We start from the raw sequence: 22,320 nt of genomic DNA on the forward strand, positions 1-22,320 counted from the left end.
GGATACAATCTTGTCATGTGAATTTTGATCTAACAAAGCTAGAATATTAAGTGTTAATTTTATCGAGCATTAAAATAAAAGTGAATGTGTTGTGATAAGCTGTGTTTAAGAATATTATCAAGAAATGTATTTACTTGATAGTGACTCAGTGTGTGAGAAACAATTGAGAAACAACAAGAGTGATATTTAAAGGAACCTAGATATTCACGATGCAGGGCTTATATCAGTATCCTTTTGTATTTAAAAAAGTCTTATGTACATTTATTCTTCTCTTCTAGAATAATTCCTACAGATTTATTTAAGAGTTACAAACATCTTTAAGTTCTATAATAGTACCACATTATATTTTTGACAAGATACTGGTGTCGGATTTAATAATGCTGTTATCGTCATTAATAATTTTGTTATTAATATCATCAATGTATTATTCAAAGGCAACCAATACAAAAGGTACTATCTATTTAGGAAAATAAGAAAATCATTAATTAGTGATAAATTTATTACTTTCAGAAGCATATATGCAGACACAGGTGAAGGGAAGAATCTCCAGGTAAAATTCCTATACCTACTAAGATTCATCCATAAGAAAGTCACTATATGTTAGGCATGAAGGGCCTTGGATAGATACTCATATTTTTGTAAACAGTTGATGTGGACTCAACTTATAACTATTGGAGAAAACATTTATTTATAGCAACTGCTAGTCAATAATAAAATCAAACAGATTTTATGTGTCTACTCCAAAATGAGAACAATTATACTACAGTTGGTTATTTTATGTGACTCCAGATGTTGCCACAAGCTAGAGATATGACGACAGAGTACTCATAACATTTCATAGATTGAAGATAATCCATATATGTATTGTCAATTTATCAATTCATTATCAGAGGTTGAATAGATAAACTAAGTAGCATGTTGACAAGAAAACAGTGCATTTATTTAATTTGAATAAATGTTTTATTTAGATTATTATTTGGATGATGAAAGTTCTCTCAAATCTAAGGACAATTATTTGCAAGGGAAAGAGGAAATATCCAAGCAAGTAAAATGTTTACTAAATCTTTCAATTTATTATGTATTTAATCCAAAACATATTTCAAGTCCCAACCTAATTAGAAAAATATTCGATTCTGAGTATCCATTCCACTCCATAACTACACAACAGCCCTGAATGGCATCCAACATTAAAAAGATAACCTAAAAAGCTCAACATGATTCATAGTGCATTCAACCATTTGGAAATATCTACAATAATAAAGTGGAAATAACATTTGTATTTAACATAATGTGTAGTAGAATAGGTCAACACATAAGTATGTGTCTAGACTCAAGAGTTTATGATTGTGTATGTGTGTAAAAATGTGAGTCAAATGCAAATTCCTCAGTTGATAGGATGCATTCTATAAACTGCTGCATTATATGCACTAAAGAAAATGAACAGATGGCCTGTGTATTATTAAATAAAATTCACAAGTGGCAACACTAAAGAAATAAGTAATTACTGACATTATACAAAGCACAATAAGGCAAACCATTGGCACAGGAGTGGGAATCTATATGAATACTTTATGTTACATACATACTATTCTATTCTTGTATGTTTGTATCAAAATGACATGTAATACACTGATTCAATTTTCAAAATGGTTGTATAGATGGCAAAATTATTTTTGTGTAACAAATTACTTAGCCTAGACCTATTTAAACAAATCCATCATTTGAGATTTAAAAAATGATATGTATTTTAAAAAGCTTTTAAAGCAATAAAGCATCTTCTTTATTATTAAAACATAATATTGAGCAGAAAATGTATTTAAGATTAATATCTAAGAGTAAAGGTTAGTCTCTAGTTAGACATGACCATGAACTGTACTCTGGGTTCAAGTCCTTATTAATCTAATAGGTATGTCATGAAAATGTAGACTGTTTTGTAACTAGGCCATTATTTTTGGGTTTTACTACCATTAACTATACTTTTATTACTTACTAGCATCTCAGCTTCACTCAGGTAAAACTAAAGCTACAAATTATATAAAATCAAACTATCTATAAGTGAAAAATGACAGAAATCAGTCCAGGAGTTTTTGAGTGTACCTTGTTCATACTGATAAGATGCGGTAGATTTTTTTCATAATATGTAATGATTTCACTGACATTGAGAGTAGTGTCATGTCATACAATGGTTGCCTGCAGTCGTTTCTGTCCTTGTCGACTACTTGAAAAAATCAGAGACAGATAGTTTTTTTTAAGATAGATATCACTCTGATATTAGAGACATCAATATTCTTCATTTTTAAAATATTCTACTAGCCTGGAACTGTGTTTAGTTGTATATAGTCATAGGTTGCTTGTAGTAATATTAAAAAACATCATTCTTTGTCAGTTTTTTAGAATCAAACAGTGTACTTGTAACAATGAATCACATTCACATTTCATCTATCCTATTGTAATGTTTTAATTTATGATAAAATAAGTTTCCCCTTAATACTGGACATAAGCCATATCTCTGTTTGTGGTCAGTCAAGTTTAACACAAGCTTATCTAGAATCTAGGCATACATTAAACTAAAGTGTCACTTATGCAGCAGATATTCATACTAATCAAACAATCAAAAGTAACAGCCAACAAGTATGATTTTTAGATTATCTTTCTACACATAAGCATAACAAAGCACAGAAAGTAAGGATTCTTACGTGGAAGTTCTTTTGTCGTCACTCTGACGTTCTTTATCCTTGGTGCTGTCACGTTTATTCATAATACTAGGTGATGGTGCAGGCGTTGAGCCCGGCACACCCGATCACTCCCACAGCCCAGCAGCAAGGGCCACGACGACGCAGCCCATGTCACCACATCCAATATATTTGCAAGCACCCAAAACACTCCATATCACACTTCCAACACTAACACAAATCTTCAATTTTTATTTATTGCTATTTTTTTGTTCTTTCAACGCTGGATTCACTGCACTATTACACAATTTATCTCAAAATCATTTTTGGTTAACTGCAAGCAAGTTTTCTATCAGTGTGCTGTTTCGGCGAGTTGATAGCAAAAACAAGAAATATTGTATGATATTACTTCCTCTATGTCGATGCGTACTGATAATCGTGATGTGGTTTAGTAAGAAACAGAACTAGAACGAAATAGAGGTCGCCGTGCCAATGTTATGTTCATTGAAGAGTAACAAGTTAGAGGTGGGTGTCACTTCTGAGGTACTTTTACTTAGCTACCGCAGAAGTTACATCTTCATACGTAAATGTGATCACCATATATGATGATTAAAATGGGTATTTATCAAACGAAGGCACGGTTCTGAAAAGGTAAAAATTGACAGTTCCTTGTGGAATCAAGTCAAGTCTAATTATTGGTCGGCACAAAACGTTTTTATTTTTTTACCAAAATTATCAATAGCGAACTGCACATCACACGTAGAATCCCAATTATCACGAGATATACACAATATGATATTTTAATTAGCTTTCCATGGATTAGTCACAACGTCGCCGAAACATCAAATGGACATTTGTCCTGATATAAAAGTTTAGGTTTTGTAATGGCCACCAATGTTACACTTTTACCACTCCTAGAATTTAAATTTTTGGCTGTTATTATTAAAATACAAGATCAAAATTACTAAATACTTTACACGTTCACCCAAATATATTACCGACTAACGTTAAAATTTCTTATTTAAAAAATATTAAAACTCAAAGAAATAGTCACTGATAAATCGCCATTCGGCGCATGCGCAAACTTGCAGTAATAGTGTTGCCAATATAAATACTCTATAGTTTTAAATTTTCATGAATGTAGCTCGAAAAAATATAAATATAATGCCAACTGATATTTCTACTGAAATTTTAGACCTAGAAAATCATAAATATGTAACAAAGTTTCTTCAAAAATTAGACCTTTATAGGCTATTTTTCACATCTAATTTAAGTAATACAATATTTCTCCACAGGTACAACTACAAGACGTATGCAAAACAACAGAAGTACTATTTCATTCAAACAAAATGTTATATATTACATACTTTTACACGTGCGTATGCAGGCACATTTTTTTTCTAGAATAGTACTTAGTTACCAAAGACTAAACTTTTCTCTTTATGAAAAGAAGAAAACAAAACTAAAAAATATGTTTTTAATTATGGCAAGTTTAAATACGATGTCAGCAGTTTCAAACTGTTATTGGTTATATTGATTTATAAATCGTACTGTGATTGGCCCGTATAAACAGAGGACGGTAAAAATATGTTCTATTACTGGCTAAACTACATCGCTCTTCTGTAAATTAACCAATGAAAATAAAACCAAATAAAACTCAGTCACTGTGTCAATGTCAAATGTGGTAAAAGATGGCGGCACTAAATTCATTCGCGACTAGCGCGAATTTTAAACCTGGTTTCTTTATTTTCTGAACATTTATTTCTTTTAAGTACACACAGAAAATTTTAGTTAAAATTCCTTTGTAATTTTTGTTTTTATAAGGTAAGTCTTGAGATGTAATTTTAATAATAATACACATTGTTTCATGTAATCTTCGATAGTAATCAACCTTTTTTAGGTGCTTTTTAGTTTGAGCGCACTCAAAGTTACAAAAGTCAAAAGCATTTATTGCAAAATTAATACCTATTAATAGGTACCTACTATGTATATAATGTAAAATATTAACTTACTTACACACCTAAAAACATTTAGTTAAATGTTATTATTTAAAAAGAAATCGCTCTAAAATTATAAATAGGTAGGCTAGGAGGTTAGGAGGAATAAGTCTTAATAATTATTATTAGGCCTTAAATAAAGTTTCGGGGTAAAATCCATCGATCGCGGTTTGCACCGGTTCGTAAGGTAGATGTTAATTGTTAATCTTCCAAGATTTTTTAAATGTATTTTCTCCATCATTTTTGGAATCCTTTTCTCTTTCTCTCATGTCTGCATGTTCCTGGTTTCATTCGGGGTTGTAAAGCCGCGACGCGCGGTGTCAGCGTGAAAAAATAAATGAAGATTCGGCTATGATTTTACAATAGCCGCCTGTCTGACGTCAACTCTCCTTAGGAATGCTATTGTTGTCTATCAGCTGCCTAGGCTGTTTCCCTTAGTCGCCTCGTACGACATCTACACACCACGGCAAAACCACACGCCGTTTTTGAAATCCTTGCATTTTTTATGTATAAGGATGTCCTCTCCGCCGCCTTTTCAAATGAGATTAGCGAATTTGAGGAATTACCGAGCGAATTAAATATTCAGATGTCTGTGGAATTGACCTCTCAAATACAATAGAACATATTTTATGGCAGTTATATTGAAGATGCGTGTGCGGTACGTCCAGTGATTTGTAGCCACCTGATTTATTTTTCATAATTCCTACTACGCCGTTGTGTTTTGTGCGGTGCGACCTAAAAAAGCAAGTTCATTCGCAAAAACTAATGGTGAGTCAGGATAAAAGGGACTGAGCGTCTTCACAGTTTCTTCCTCAACCGCTGAGTGTCGAAGCCGGGTTCGCTTTCATAATTTTTCTTCTCCATTTACACCACCAGAACCGCTTGCGGTGGCGTATTTGTCCAATCTATAATTCTATGAAATTTTTAAATAAAAGCTCATTCGCACACCTACAGTCCGCTTCTGATTATACCAGTGCACTCTTGCGCCGATCTCAGCGCTACGCGACAATGACGCCAGAGGCCGTGCAGCCACGCAGATCGAGCCCGAACAGTAATCACACGGCCGTGTTCCTTTTCCGACGTGTTTTGTTCCAAATTAAAAAATACAGTGCAAGAAATTTAAACAACACTCTGAAACATTGCCGAAAAATAGCATTAGATTAATCGGTGAGTGCATCATGATTGCAAATACAACTTACTTTATAGTAGGACCTAGGTCAGTTGTTAAATAGCACTTACCTATGAAGGTCTTAGTTAGGTTTTATGATTGCTCGCAGTAGCTAAACCACTTTAAATTTTGATTCAAGTTTTTTAATGTGCGTGCGTGTAATTAATTTTTTTTACTCAGTAGGTTTTACATACGTACACATACCTATTTCATTTCGACATTATAATTTCATAGATTATACGATACATAAGTAGATATAATGTACCTACATATAGGTCTTTTTATGTTTTAATATCAAATTATTTCGTAACGAAATACACACATAATTTTCTGGTTTATGTGTTTTTCCTGATGTAGATATGTCGGATTAGTTGTATGTTGTACCTGTGATGTATCTTTTATCAACAGTCATTAACATTTTTATTAACCGTACATATTTTTGTTAAATGAAACAATATTTCAATATTTATTTGCCCAGCAGTGGGACACATAAAACAGGCTAATAAAAAAAACATATTTATTTACATCGTTCAAATAAGTAAGTACTTATCTAATGGCCTACCTAAGTAACGAATAAATTAATTGGATATTTATTTTAATTATTATGCTGTAAGTTCCTTTAAAGTACCTATGTATCAGTAAGTAGGTAGGTACCTAAGTGTTACAACGACAATCGTGTTGGTCCTCTGCCGCAGTTTTCCAAATTTTTCTTCTCCACTTACAGCACAAGATACGCCTGTATTTGTCCAATCTATAATTTTAGAACGGCACGTGCTCATTCGCAAACCTATAGTCCCCTATGTGCCCAGGTTCATGGGTCCTATTTTTTGTCTCTGCGGGAAAGAAATTGGAAAAAAGTAGCCCAAATTTGAACTCAGGCCTTTAACTATATCTATACCTAATTTCATCAATATCGGTTCAGTGGTTTAACTGTGACAACGTGACAGACTTTCGCATTTTTATTATCAAATAACACAGTAAGATGTCACCTGCAACTGCAAATGAATGGCTGCTCCATATTCTGCACAACATACAGCTGATATGATATTCTTTATTGGAAACTAGTTGTCGCCCACAGCTGAGACTACCTATGTTTTACCTCAGGTTAGTAACCGTATATTCCACATTTCATGGGAATGTACAGCTGTGATAACGTCACAGACAGACCTACAGACAAACAGACTTCCGCATCTATAATGTTAATATGGATTTAGATATACATTACAATCGTTACTTTTTTTATATTGAAATGTAATGCTAGTTTGCATACTTTACTTGTAGGATGGATACAGGTATTACAAATGTATGACTTACATGTTTATTTCATTCATTATCTTAGCAGTATATATAAACATTGTTTATCCTTTATTATACAAATTTATACTTATACATAGTATGTATACATTTGTATGCTTTATTTATTGATAGCCAAACTAAAGTGTCCCATAATCCGACCGTCACCATATCTACCTGTTCAATTTCCATAAATTGATATAAATGTTTAAAGTAGAGGAATTTTCTAAATAATCCTTATCTACCTACCTATATAAGATGTACAGGATATTTTATCATTTTTGGTTATTTTAAATGCTCAGCCTAAAACTTTTAAAAACATGATACATGTATAGTATACACATAGTAGGTACCTATATTAATTATTGTAATCAATTTACACTCTCTCGCTGTCATCTGAGCGAGTTTCCGGTTTCATTTGAACGGCTTAAATGTGAAACATATTATACTAACTACACATTATATGAAACGGTCGAATGATGATTCTGGTTTTTGAAACCCGTTTCTCATATTGCCTTACAAGTGGCTCGAAATGGTCGAGGTTTTCGTTAGCGGAGGCTCGCCAATGTAGAATTTCTTAAACTAAGTGTAGAAGTAGGCTTAGTACACTTATAAGGACTATACTATTAACATGTGAGAATTGAGAGGTCAGTTTTGTGGAAGTAACTACTATAAAGGTTTTATTTTAAATACAAATAAAAAGATTTTGAAAAAAATATTGTACTATGCTACCGGAAGTACCTATTATGTAATCTGTGACTATGCCCAATGTAATTCCAACTTCATTATGAATAATTGCTGGTTCATTGAATTTACTCAGAAATAAGAAGCCTTAGTAGGCCTATTGAAATTAACAAAGTCACACCTCCCAAGGTCAGTGGCCGCGAGTCGCTGGATACTAAAACTTGTCCTCTCCAACAAATGTTCAACGCTCCACAGATGTGACCGGGTGACCGGGTCGAGCGAGGTCACGGTTAATTCTATAATAGTGCTTCATGTCGCAAACGTGTGTTTTTCCCTTTTCCCCAAAATGTCGTGAGAGCTATATATACTACTAACATATTAGGTTATCATGATTCCACATTCGAGGTTTCTTTCTGTCAATTTGAATGATATCAAACGTTATTCGGCCAAATGTGACGCGGTTTACAGTCCATTAGGCAAAAAAAAAAAAACAAGTATTCGTTCGACCAATTGTGTCCCGGCAGAGTGATATTTAAAGATATACGACCACCTACTAACGTAAACATGGCAAGCAGCATTGTGCAGATTTCGTCACGATGTTTTCCCTACACCGGAAGCATGCGGTGGTCAATCTTTAGGCGACTTGAATAAAATCTGACACCAGTTTTAGTAATAACACATGCCGCAAAAACATGCAGGATTAGCTCCGTGGCGTTAGTGGTCGCCACGATTGGAGGGCCTGAGTTCTTCTGTCCTAACGTGGATAAATATTTCTACTTGAGATCACAGATATTTGTCTGCAGTTCTGGGTGTGTTGTGCTATAGTGTATGTGTCCATCGGACCCACGAAGATATAAGCTTAGTGCTTAGTGTTGGCCGTTGAGTGTTATCCATTTATTTATTTGTTCATTGTTACTGAATCACGCCTCACGTGCTGAACGGATTTTGGTAATATTTTTCCCATGTGACCTGTTTATCCAACAGGACTCATTAATCTTATTCCACATGGCTATTTGTGGCCATTATGAGGAATAAAACGCTCACAATTTTTTATGTGGTTAGCCTTCTCTATATTTCATACAATAACTGAGTGCAGTGTTTCTTGCGATGTTATCCTTCACCGGAAATAAGTAGTGTCGATGAAACTACCATAGATAACTTAAGTCAGATTAGTGTGCAAACTGATGTGACTTGAGACTTTCGAACCTGGGACTTTTCTAAATCTAATTTAACTGAATCTAATCGGATCATGTACCAGGGCTCAGCCAGCTAGTAAATGTTGAACAATTCAAGTAAAGACCATTCTATAAAATTTTCAATGGCCGGATATTTTAACGCGAATTCTTGCGAAAAAGGCATTGTTGCAAAATGTCTTTGAAATATCGCGACAGTTTATGAGACAAGGATGAACGTAAAAAGACAACAAGTTCATACAAAATTAGTAATTGATCACATGGTTCACAAGAGAATTGAGGGCACCTCTTTTATTCAGAGGCTATACGAGTACCTTTACTAGTACAAAAATATACATGAACACTGGCTTCTGAATTATCAATGTTGTGAGGTTAAGTGCGTTCGATATTTTTTATTTTCTAACAAAAAAATATTATTCGATACTTTTATCATCTTATACGTTTTGGTACTAGTTACTATAATATTTCTAAATATACATAGAGCTTGTAATGAATTTTTCTCTACCTGGAATTATTCAACAGATAGGCATAACCTGGCGATTATAACTGTATCATGATGATAAGGAGAAAATGTTTTACCTTGTCCAAGTAGGTAGGTATAATGAAATTATGAAAGAGATGTTATAAAAACGTGTACTTACGGTGATAATAACCGTTTTACGAACTTTAATCAGTTCTTTGCAAGGCCATACGTTTTTTTGCTGAATAACAATATCATATTCAATGGTAAAATATCTAAAAGAGAAAAAATCTGGTTACCATATTCAAATAAGTTCGGATGTCAGTGATGCTATAAGAAAATATACGTAAGAACTTACAGTAACTTTTATAAGTTCTTTGTGAGGTTCTTTGCAAGGACACGCTGTTTTTTGATGAATACTAATATAATATTTAAATAATAAAAAGTAAAATAGTAAGTAACCAGCTACCTATCCGGGTACATGTGTACGATATCAGTGATGCAGCATTAATTGCAATATCGAAAAATTACATGAATAATAGGCTTTGTCGATCGAATAAAATTTATAGAACGCGCTAGACTCTAAAATTCCTATAAGTGCATTGGGAATAACATCGGTAAGTGAACATATCTACCAATTAAACTTTTTTTTGTGTGTAGGTAAGCCACGTTAATAAGATTACAGGCGTATCAACTAAGAACAAATTTAATTCCATTTGCTACAAGTACTTACCCAATGTAGACATCCTGAAAAACGGGTTTCATTATTTTTGTTGCATAGCATTTATGCCAATTTTCAAGTAGATCAGTAAATATTTTCGTTGTTTTTCATACAAACTTTACCCCCAATTTTTACCCCTTTCGGGGTCGAATTTCGAAAATTTCTTTCTTAATTGAGTACTACGTAATAACCTAAAAGTACTGACCAAATTTCGTGTTCTATGGTTTAGGCTGGGCGTTGATTAGTCAAAAACGCTTGTTTTTATTTATACTTATATAGAAAAGATAATATTGCCATATGAATCGACATGACATCATCAAATTAACAACCTTTTCGCATCCTCTGAAATCAGTGCAAAATGATTTTTCTATACAATCCCATTTCTCAAGTCAGTACTAACTTCGTCGATCCAAAAAATCATCATATCTTTTCTGTCAAAATCCATCACGTACATTCTTTTATTTCAGCTGAGCTGACTGACAAAGTTCAGCCGACTGAAGATCCTAGTGTACGTAACGATTTTAAAAGAAATATCTGGGTTCCTTACACTCCATAGGGCAAGATCAAAAGAGGAGTTATCAAATCCCGCCCATTTCTATTTTACACAAAAAAAACCCGAATTTTTATGCGCGTACGCAGTTTCATAACTACCTAAACATTGAATACTCTCATAGAGAGTTTCGTTTCTAATAAAGTTGGAAAACAGGAAGCAACTTGTTTGAAGTACTTACATAGTACTTACGAAGTACTCACGTACTTCAAACAACATTGAGCCAATGAGTAGCTATTGAAAATTGCACTTTTTTTTAAATTTCATGGCTCCATCGTTCGTCAAAACGATGATTTTGCCAACGTCAAGGTTGAGATTGACATGGAATATAATATGTTATAATTATATATGAAACACGGTTCAGTGTGTAACCTATACAAATTACAGTGTGTAACACAATAAAATTTTGTAGACAGAAAGATTAGTCACGTAAACGATTGAAACATGACATAATTCAGATAAACATGACTAAATCTGCATTTTTTATTTTGCAGAGAGCCAACATGACGGAGGTGAAGAGCCCAGAGGAGACGGACAAATTAGTTCAGCAGATGCGTGATTGGTACGACAGTCAGCCACATTTACCTAAGGATATAGGTAAATTTATTGTTAAATATCTATGTGATTGGCACAGGATATGTAGGAAAGCGGACCTTGGGCTACGACGCTTAATGGCTGAGGAAGTTGAACATTAAAATAATAATTATGTAGAGTTTGTGCAATATGAAGTTACTTTTTTTATAGACTTTTGCTCAGCGGTAGATATAGTAAATGAATATATAGGGAATAAGAGATTGATTTATTGCAAAATATCGAATTTTTGTAATTGTCTTTTCATTAAAAAATCATCTACTCAAAAACAACAAATAATGATATAATAACATAATGCCCATATGGCCAAATAAAACAAAAACAGAATTGGTTATTGTCAAACATGTCACTGTACAAAAAAGGTGGTAAAAAGTGAACCCTACAAATTTCACTCCTTTTTTTTGGGCCCGAGGTGACGTGTGAAACTACAGGTTACGCAGTAGGTATTTGTTACATTATCACGCATAAGACTTGTGCTGTGGCATTTTTAAGTATTTCATAAATATCAACCTTCGAAGTGCCTATAATTGGACTAGCTTTTTCTAGATATAGGTAGGTACTTAATGATAAAGTGAATTATTAAGAGAACAAAGTTTTTTTTTTGTTTTCAAAGTAGTCAAACGGTCCGTGTAAATACTTACACCAAAACAAGCTAAAGTTTTAGAAGATACTACTTTTAATGTACAATTTATTCAGAAAGATTCGATTGAACTTTTTTCTAACATAATAATGTATTTTTTATAAGAAACATTGTAATAACGTCACTTTGTTTTTTGGCGGGAAAAAAATCTATTTTTTCCGAAGTTTCAATGCTAAGCGCGATGCTAACGACTCAGGCAGGTCGAAATAGGTCACATTCACATCACAGCACATTGAATAGACAAACGAGTGGGCACAATGTGGTAGCACGGTTGTGATATGTTTGATATAACACAATGAGAGATTACGCGAAAACGGTATCGATCACAGTGTGATAGATTTGATTTGCTTCTTCATTTGTTGTGTAAAATGAGCCTTAGAGTATTACACGTCAATATTTACAAGGCACGCGATGGCGTGAATCTTTTAATTAAATGATAAACTTTGGAGGAGTTAATAGATAGGTATCATAATATTAACTCCTGTAGAATTCAAAGAGGTTACAAATATACGGCTTAAAACGAGATTTAATATAACCTATACTGTCGCCTTAACTAAAAATACAAACCTTTTTGATTGAGAGCTTTGTTATATGCTATGCTATTATTATATCTCTCAGAGTGAATAAATGAATTTCAGGGCAATGTCATCCTTGAATTTTCGTTTTCCATTCGACTGTTGAAAAGTGAGATCGATTAGAAAATCGATCTCCGGGAAAATGCTTAGATTGCTCTCAATGCTCTCGTTTCTTCCACCGCCATAGGTACTGCGTAGGAGCTCAGTGCTTGCTGAGCTGGGCAAGGGTTACGTCGGAGCCCAGAGTCCGTTTCACTACATAGTATATTACGCTTCACTTCGCACTGTCGTCGGCATCCCCGGTTGCCAGACCATTGGCACGCATATCATCCTTGACGACGTCAAGCCAGCATTTCTTGTATTAGCCCCTTCTACCGGGGCCAGGCGGGAGCAGCTTTATATGTCAAACCATTATTAAGCCTATCATTGATAATAGATAATATTTTTTTATTCGTGATATTGTATTTGTTCATGCAAAAATCTTGCTCAAATACGAATATTCATCTGTCAACATGTTCTCAAACAACTTTGTAAATAATTTCAGATGACAAATTCCTCCTTCGCTTCCTGCACAGTTGCTATTACGATGTGGAGGCTGCGACGGTGGCAATGGACCTCTTCTTCAGCATCAGACTGTCCGCTATAGACCTGTTCAGCAACAGGGACCCTTTGTCGTTGGCCATGCAGAAAACATTCAAGATAACGTGAGTTATCTCTATTCGATTCTTGAACAGTTGCATCAGCGGATCTCTTCTTCAGAATTAAATTGCTCGCCGCAGACCTTTAAGTGGGTTCTTTACTATCTACCAGTATGTAGAGCTGTTTGTTGAAAAAATCTCTTGAAGTTTTGGTAGTCTTTTAATTTCGGTTCCTATCCGTCAGTTGAATTATGTATGTATATAATCTCAGATTTCCAAGAAGTTAAGAAACCTATCTACAGAATTATATGAGGAAGAATCATAACTAATAGGTAATAAACATGCATCGAGTTCAGATAATTTTCAGTTTAACTTTGTTTTCGTAATAATGTTCTGCATGACTTAATGGGGTCAGCATATCGTTTCGTTAGTGATTTCAGTTCTAGATATTTTAATTATCTATTGATCCACTCAGTGAAACCTTGAATGAATTGCAATGCAATATAATGTAATGATCTTTGATAAGACTGAATTAATTTAGCTCAAATAAGTGATAAAATTTGTTATTTAGTAGTTTGTTAATTAATATTAGAAACGATATTTTTATAGCCTGTATTATGTGTCCAACTGCAGGGCAAAGAAAGAAATAATGTTAAATTGTAATCAAAAGTTAAAATAAAAAGGAAACTGAAACGGAATACGTGTTATATATGTGTATATGTCTGTTCTAGTAATGGACATAGCACGATATATTTTGATATAGAAAATAATTGAAAAAGAAAGTTTTTCATCATCTGGAAATATTAATTATAAAGGTATAAGTACTTATCTTAATTCTTTTTTAACATTAAAGTCAAAATATTTATTGAATAAGTAAAATTTACAACTTTTTAAATCAATATGGGTACTTAATTAAATCCTGATAAGCACTACTCGAATTTTACAAATCTTGTATACTGTCAGTAACATGACGTATCCAGTTTCCCATTGGTAAACGAAATTAAATTTCGATAAGAATCCATCCCAATTTCATAATTACAGAAATCTAGCTCAGCTTCGAATTTCGGGCAACAGAAAGCTATGGATATGGCAACTAAACGACCCAGGTTTAGATAACTACGACTACGCACAAGATGCGAAATTGTTCCTGTTATCAACTGACGCTTGGCTCTTAGAAAATGACGACTTTTTGGAGGAGAGCGATATAGTCCTGATGGATGTTAAAGATATATCGCTGAAATTTCTTACCAAGTTCAACATGTCTATCGCTAAGAAGATGACCAGATATCAACAGGTCAGTATATTACTGATGTTATTTGCTACAGACATTTATATCAGGCTGACAAATTCCTACAATAACAACTTCCAAAATGACATCTTCCAAATATTACAACTTCCAAAAATGCCAATTGAAGAGAAATAAAGTGGACGCAGGTAGAATATTTATAAATTCTACGATTACGCTAAAGGTGAAATGGACTATAATATCAACAGATATTTGGCTATTATTATACGATATTTTAGACGGAAACGATGTAGTTATTAATATAGTACTCGTATGTAGATGTCAAGAGATTCAATTTCATTTAGCACCTAAACAAACATTCAGGAATGGAAGCGCTGAAACTAAAATTTATAAAACATTCAGAGATATTTCTGGCATTGACTGACAGACGCTTGGTTATTTTTGGAGGGAAACATATTGTCATATTAAAGTCTCTTGTTTTTCAGCTTTTCAATATAAATAGTCTATCAACATATTCCCGAATTCGAAACAACGTCAAATCAAATATTCTTATATTTTTATATATACGGAAAAGTTAACATCTAAAAATCTTAATAATAAAAAGCATAATGCTTGAAAGAAACCATACAAAGCAAAATGATTGAAATGTAAGTTTGAATCTCCACTAGACCAAATACTTTGAACAGTATGTCATTTTTAATCCTTACATTTTATGAAGTCCACTGCCGCGTCTGTCTGTCTGTTTTTGTCTGGCGATTTTCACTAATAGATAGTGTGATTCCAGAGGAACGTTTAGGAGTACAATTTATTATGTTTTTACACGTGCGAAACCGGACAGGTCGTTAGTACATAATAAAATGATGTACATTATATATACTTTTAAATTGTAAGACAACTGAATAAACAATATACATTTCAGGAAGGGATGCCCATTCGGCTGAAAGAGATACACATAGTGAACGCACCTTCGTACATTGACAAGATCTTTAATTTGCTCAAACCTGTGCTGAAGCCGGAAATTACACAAATGGTAAGAATCCTGGTTGTTGATATTAGATGTTGTTTTTAATAATAAGCTGGTTGTCAGAGCGTTTCGACCGCTGCGGTAGCGTTGTCGTTGCAATTTTTCAAATTTTAACAGAGACAATCTTTTAATGTGGTAATGTAAATTTTAAGATTGATTTTGGGAATGATTCTTACTCAACAAAATTGACCGATCACATTTTTCAATTTGAGTCTTTAAGTCCTCGTCAGAATTTGCGACTTAAAACAACGTTTGTAAAGACGATGAAAATTAATCAATAGTTTTCGTCACGAAATAACTGTGATTTTCGTCGTCTTTGATTTGGAAGCTATTTAACTTTCTCACTTTCACAAATAAATTCTACTAATATTACAAATGCGACAGTATGTGAGGATGTATGTGTATATGTATTTTTTACTCTTTCACGCAAATTTTACTCGACGGATTATAATGAAATTTGGGTACACGGGTAGAACTTAACCTGGAATAACAAGGTATTTTTTTTACCCGAAACTTCCACCGGAGCGAACCCCGGGGCGTAGCTGGTTGTATATACATTTCAGTTTACACCGTCCAAGAAAACTATATAAATTTCAATCTCACAAACGCATATTTTCAGGTGCATTTCCACACGCCAAAATCGGAGACTCTGTATCAGTACCTGAGCAGGGCGGAGCTGCCGGCGGAGCTCGGCGGCGCGCGCGGCGCGCTGCGCGGGCACGCGGCGCACGTCGCGGACATGGTCGCCAGGCACCGGTCTGACATGAGAATTAAATACTTGTGTCACGTCAGTAAATGACGTCCATCATCTCCGCACACGGACCTACTTGATAAGAACTACTTACAAACTCAAATTACTAACAAATACCTTTAGCGTCAACAATACATTCTTATTGGGGTTCGCTCGCACACGATGCAACTAGTCACCAACCGGTTAGTAACGCGTTAGCAACTGATCACGCGTGATGCGTCTGTCGATTGCTGCGCTATCCGAGGTATACGTTATCCGAGAGGTTATCCGAGTGTATACGTTTTGTTTTGAAAACGAACAAACCTTAAATATTAAATTTTGAGTAAGTTTTGTTGAGTTATTTGAACAGCACCGTGTGCGAAGTGCAGTTTGTAATTGTATACTGATTAGTTCCCTCATATTTCAGTAACTCTGAATAAAAAAAAAATCATTTGAATTTTGAAAAGTGTAACAGCGTTGCCAGATTTTGTTTTTTTTTTGGGCGAAGCGGAGTTTTTTAACGTGATAAGTGAAAAAGAGGGATTGTTTCGTCAGATCACACGCTGGACGTAATAGAAAAACCACAAAAATCTATATATATCTTTATAGATTCGAATCGTTATTTCGTATTTTAAAGAAAAACACTCAATAATTAAATTTTATTGAAAATGTCAATGCCGATGTCATGTTTCTTTTTGGTTCTGACTGAAAAAGCACGACTATTAATTATACAAATTATTGTATTACAGGGACCGATTAAATGGGAAGCTGTGGATTCCGGAAAAGAAGTCAAAATCGAAATCTAAACTCGATCCCGTGTCGTCCGACGTGGCGCCGAGTTTCAGAGCTCTAGCCATCGACTGACAAACATCGCTGTTGACTAGCTGCAGCCCGCGCGCTCACATGCCTGGGAATTCAGGGAATTTCCAGCCTTAGCTTATTCTGTTATAGAGATGTTGATATTATTTTATTATTATTTCAATTGGTACTTTCAATTTAATTTTAGAATACTTAAAAAATTTAAATGATGCAAACGTTTAAAATTCCAAGTTATATATGAGCATATGACGTCACGCTCCATACTCCGTTTTGCGAGAAAGGGACAGATAACTATCTTTCAGAATTGAGTTTTAAACTTCTTATTCATTTGATAATTTTTTGAGATCTAATGTGTCCTTAATAATAAAATTTAAACGGCTTACATTTCGATTTAATTTTCTCTCTAGTGTCAACCCTATTTTCATAATTTGTTGTGCAATTTAGTAAATCAAAATTACAATATTCCTGTTAGTTGTTCGTGCCAATGGTGTCTCTATCGTGGGTATTCGGGGAAATCAATTCTTAGCCATTTGCATTGTGTTATATTATGATTATACATATTTTTGTATTCAAACCTTGACAGATCTATAACCAAAGTTTAAAAAATTTTTAAATAAAGGTGCACACAGTGACACTTTTCACATTACAATATAATTACAATACAAAAAATTTACTACCTTTATTTTAAAGATTTATAGATTTTTAAATTATTTATTTCAATAAAAATATCAAGAATGTTCAACTTTTTTAATCGTACAAATGGTGTTTTTATTTATATTTATAAAGCTGCCAAGTATTTTTAAGATAGTATTTACATTTTGTTATACAAATTCCATACCTGTTTATTAATAAAATTAATTTGTATTACATGTTTCATAATATGCGTTGAGTTTTTTATGTTTAAAAAACAATATGGTGTTAAATTTTCATTAAAGATTAGATTTATTTTAGATTTATTTAACTTACATAAATATAATATAAAATGCTTGTGATATTAGATTCAAAAAAGTATATTTTTTGATGATAATAATAAAAATATATCTGAATGTTTGTTCCTTAGTAGATTTAAAATGTATTATCAAATTTTATTATATTTCTTAATTGTAATTTTTCTGCAGTATAGATATAAAAGATCAATAGTTTTATGTCAAGCAAATAAAAAGTAGGAACGTAGTTTTATATTGGATCGAATCCAAAATTCAGATGACAGATAAAGTATCGAAAAATATCTTGTAAAAACATAAAGAACTATAGGTAATTTAGAATTATTCCGATTTGTCACCCTACTTTATCCACTGAGTTAGTCTAACAGATCAGAAAAACATTTTATTTGTGCCCCCATTGTACCCCTATAGGAACAGGAAAAATGAAACTTTTTTCTGGTAAAATTTTTAATGTTCTTTCGTCATATGCTGTATTTTTCAAAACCATTCATAATATATATATACAACATTAGGTATATTAAATATGTAAGGAAGATTATAACCCCAAAACATTGTTTCTTACAAAAAAATAATAATTTTATTAAATTCTGTGTGGAGCACAGAAATCAGACTTTTTTTTTATAGTGAGGGGGACTAATAAGAAGATATTTCACAGGGGACAGATTAAACATATTTTTTGTATATTTATGCCTTTTATGAATTAGGGAAGTCGAATTAATTTAGTGATTGTGAGAATCTCGTAAAAATTTAAATTACCAATGAAAAAATAGTTAAATAAAAACTAGGAAGCGTCTGCATTTAGGGGGGTTTAATTTAAAATAAGTTACCGAAGTATGTAAAAATAATTTGATTTATTTGTTAATAAGAATTTTGGGCACAATTTTTATAAAAATGAAATTGTTAATTTATTTATGTACTTTTGTTATTTACATTTTATAAAAATGTGTAAATATATATAATGTGATAAATATTTTTTTAATAAAATTATGTTTACCGAAATCTAATGCGTTTAAATGTAGAGGTACATCCTTGTGAACTTTTTTCTTTTCTGGATATGTTAATACATACTTAAATATTATATTTAAAATAAATATTTATTAAGACAGAAGATATACTTATTATCCATAAAATAAATTAGTAATTAACAAATCGTCACAGTTTTACGCTTCAATCATTTTTATGTTACAGCTTTCTAATTACATATATTTGCGGCACTAATGCAGCAATTAAAACGGTTAAAACATTTAAATGAAGATCTATGTAGATAAACTGTGTAATTGCACAAAATAATGGTATTTTATTAGGTCACGATATTATCTGCGTTAACTGATTTCCATTCGGTTATGCTAGTCCATGGATGCCATACACGAAAATGGTTTTTGTAAAATTTGCCTTGATATTTCTACTGATAGGCGAAGGCAGTGCTAAAGTGAATCCGCACGGACCGACAGTTGTTAACGATTTAGCCAGTTGTGTTACTAATGTCATCGAAATAAACTTCAAGAGGCCGGGCATACTAGTTTTTGCGAACACGAACAATTTCAGCACGTCAGTTTCAAGAATAAGGTCCCAGCTGTTATCATACCTTCATGAGGATATTAAATACTCTATTGAGATTACGAGTCCTGACGGTCAAGAAACGATTTGTGGTGAAAATAATGAGTATGATATTGGTGTATTGCATAGAGACCACTTCGAACCGGTCATTGAAGCAGATTACTATGTCTTAATCATTGACGATTATAAAGATTTCACTGGCTTAGCTAGCAAGATTATTCGGTCACGCAGATGGAACTCTAGAGCCAAATTTATAGTACTGTTACTTAATTTTGCAAGAATTCAGACGAATGTTAATTATGTAGAAAGAATCATCACTTGTCTGTATAATTTTTATGTCTTGGATATAATTATTATTTTGCCACATGAAAGTAACATTCGCAATGCGTTGATCTATGGATGGCGAGCGTATGAACCCCCGAAATATTGTGGTTATTTCAACGAGACTGCCAAAGACAGATCGATACTAATAAACACATGCGAGAAGGGGCGATTGAAAAATAATGTCAGTGTATTTCCTGATCAAATACCGAAGAGTATGAAAGGATGCATACTTCACATTCTTGCTTTGAAACGAGAACCTTTTGTCAGCGGAAACGAAAACGAGTTCAACATGGAAGAATATCTTGTCAATGAGGTGTTCAAAACTTTTCACTTTACAGTTGAATATGATGTCATACATTCCTTCAGAGGAGAGAGATATGACGGAGAGTGGAACGGCGCTTTAAAACTGTTGTCAAATAAAAGAGGACATATTCTGTTAGGGGGAATATTCCCCGATTTCGATGTTCATGAAGATTTTGAGTCGAGCACGTTCTATTTATCAGACTCGTACACTTGGGTCGTACCGCGAGCGCCTGCCTCACCACGCTGGGTCGCTCTATTCATAATCTTTTCTAATTTTGTTTGGTTATGCGTCTGTATTACTTTCTTAATATGTGTGATGTCCTGGATCTTTCTGGGTTTTTTAAGTAGGGACACATCTTACAATAGGTATTTTGGTCATTGTTTTCTTAATTCATGGGCTTGTACCTTGGGATTTTGTTCCTACATCCGCCCAAAGAAGGAAAGTCTGAGACTTTTTTATGTGTTTTTTAATTTATATTGTATATTAAATTTGACCGCTTACCAAACTAAGCTGATTGACGTATTGAGGAATCCAACTTTCGAGTATCAGATCAAAACAATAGAAGAGCTGCTCTCGAGTGGTCTTAGCTTCGGAGGCGCTGAGGATTTGCATGACTTATTTTATAATTCTAGCGATTCCTTCGACAATTTGATTGGGGAGCGATGGGTGGACGTGGATGACATTCGTATAGCTTTGATAGACGTAACAGTTCACAGAAATTTTTCGCTGCTGTGCAGTAGGCTTGAGCTCACTCATATGTCAGCCATAATGCCGGAACTAAGCGATAGTTTTGGTAACTTGAAGTATTACGTGTTTGATCAGAGTATGTTCACGGTTCCGAACGAGATGGTCGCTCGTCGAGGGTTCCCTTTCATGCAGGATATTTCCCAGAGATTGAGCGCGTTAAGGCAGAGCGGCGCTAACGCTGGAGTTAGAAGGTTATTCAAAAGTTTCAATGCAAGGAGAAGGGCCAAATTGCTTCGATCTATAACGAGTACAAGCAAAAGTAATGGGCTTTCTATTCAACATTTACAAGGAGGATTTTTAGCTTTAGCCTTAGGTTACGTGAGTGGCACCTTTGTTTTATTTGTAGAGGTTGTTTACAGCAGTAAAATTCTTAATGCTAAGATATTGGAATGGCGCAGGAAAATTTCTAAAATAATGTAAACAATATACAAATACATATACATTATACATTATACATTCGCACAGCGGTAGTTGGGAACAATGGGTATTTATGTGATAAAAAGTATAAAATAATAAGTGCCTCAATTATGTCATCACCTTGATCAGATGAATCGTTAGATTACAATGTAGGTACCTATATATCGTAGGACTTTGGAACTTTATATTACACTGTAAACGGTTGTCAGGCGCCAAGTCGATCGTTAACTCCTATTTCGTTCGATTGAGATACATACAGTTACTGTCCTCTGAAGTTTACAGCGGACTGAAATCAGTTGATGAAAATCTAGTAACTCGTTTTTTTTATATACCTAACTACTTTTAATCTTAACTTTTTTTATTTAGTAGTACCATAATAGAGAAAAAAATTTAGCATAAAAAAGTGCTTTACGAAGTTTTGATTTTGAACACAGTATCACTCGGTTTTTTTCCTTTTCGGGGTAGGCAAACTCAGGTGTCTGAAGAAGGCTCGAAGTCAAAGTTTAGTTGGGTCTGGGCTAAGTTGTGGAATTGATAGTCGGAAATAGTGATGGATTTCTGACCTAGCCTCTATGAGGGGATATAAAAAACATTCATCATTCCTTTTTCGTCAGAATATATTGGCATTTTTTTGAGGACAACATAAATATATATAAGGACACACAGATTGAGCTAGTCCCAAAGTAAGTTCGAGACTTGTGTTATGGAATACTAAATCAACGATACTATATTTTATAACAAATACATATATAGATAAACATCCAAGACCCGGGCCAATGAGAAAAATATCATTTTCCATCATGACCCGACCGGGGATCGAACCCGGGACCTCTCGGTTCAGAAGCAAGCACTTTATCACTGCGCCACCGAGGTCGTCAAACAACACCAACAACGAACTTCCTCTTTAGACTGAAAAAGGAATCCCTAGTTAATAGTCCGTCTCACCCGATGAGAAGCACGATTGTTGAAGAAAATGTATTATTATGTAGATTATTAAAGACAATTCAAGACTTGTAAAGTATTTTC

General features: G+C 33.6%; 3 protein-coding genes across 41 annotated transcripts in view; 2 read left to right on the top strand and 1 right to left on the bottom strand.

The window, feature by feature from the left end:
- Positions 1 to 3,779, bottom strand: part of gish (gilgamesh) — a 43,060-nt gene extending 39,281 nt beyond the window's left edge. For 19 of the 32 annotated variants that reach the window (XM_053755384.2, XM_053755383.2, XM_053755386.2 and 16 more), the window contains exon 1: positions 2,697 to 3,315. In XM_053755384.2, coding sequence (XP_053611359.1) covers positions 2,697 to 2,758 — 62 coding nt within the window. In that variant the 5' untranslated portion in view covers positions 2,759 to 3,315. Of the gene's footprint in view, positions 1 to 2,696; positions 3,316 to 3,399 lie in introns of those variants that run through there. The other 13 variants (XM_053755362.1, XM_053755363.1, XM_053755355.2 and 10 more) reach the window with 13 other exon arrangements.
- Positions 45 to 18,944, top strand: LOC128675748 (alpha-tocopherol transfer protein-like). 8 transcript variants are annotated; one of them, XM_053755392.2, is made up of 8 exons: positions 45 to 226; positions 511 to 550; positions 11,233 to 11,335; positions 13,089 to 13,248; positions 14,224 to 14,476; positions 15,348 to 15,458; positions 16,072 to 16,225; positions 16,257 to 16,917. In XM_053755392.2, the coding sequence occupies exons 1-8, from the start codon at positions 210 to 212 to the stop codon at positions 16,373 to 16,375; spliced, it is 957 nt and encodes a 318-aa protein (XP_053611367.1). In that variant the 5' UTR covers positions 45 to 209; the 3' UTR covers positions 16,376 to 16,917. The 8 variants fall into 8 exon arrangements, with proteins under 8 accessions (XP_053611367.1, XP_053611368.1, XP_053611372.1 ...); XM_053755393.2 differs by lacking the exon at positions 16,257 to 16,917 and adding an exon at positions 16,932 to 18,944 and having other exon boundaries at positions 53 to 226; positions 16,072 to 16,208; XM_053755396.1 differs by lacking the exons at positions 45 to 226; positions 511 to 550 and adding exons at positions 5,676 to 5,836; positions 10,656 to 10,696.
- A 353-nt stretch (positions 18,945 to 19,297) lies between these two features.
- On the top strand, positions 19,298 to 22,297 carry LOC128675743 (uncharacterized). The gene has a single exon (XM_053755353.1). The coding sequence runs from the start codon at positions 19,303 to 19,305 to the stop codon at positions 21,295 to 21,297; it is 1,995 nt and encodes a 664-aa protein (XP_053611328.1). The 5' UTR covers positions 19,298 to 19,302; the 3' UTR covers positions 21,298 to 22,297.
- The last annotated feature ends 23 nt before the right edge of the window (positions 22,298 to 22,320 follow it).

Source organism: Plodia interpunctella, chromosome 15 (genome assembly GCF_027563975.2).
Source record: "Plodia interpunctella isolate USDA-ARS_2022_Savannah chromosome 15, ilPloInte3.2, whole genome shotgun sequence".
NCBI lineage: Eukaryota > Metazoa > Arthropoda > Insecta > Lepidoptera > Pyralidae > Plodia > Plodia interpunctella.

Excerpts from the sequence above, each read along its gene's own strand:
- LOC128675748 (XM_053755392.2), top strand. Across the intron at positions 11,336-13,088 it reads ACATTTACCTAAGGATATAG|ATGACAAATTCCTCCTTCGC; the intron begins GTAAATTTATTG and ends AAATAATTTCAG. Across the intron at positions 13,249-14,223 it reads CAGAAAACATTCAAGATAAC|AAATCTAGCTCAGCTTCGAA; the intron begins GTGAGTTATCTC and ends TCATAATTACAG.
- LOC128675743 (XM_053755353.1), top strand. The coding sequence starts at position 19,303 with ATGCCATACACGAAAATGGTTTTTGTAAAATTTGCCTTGATATTTCTA.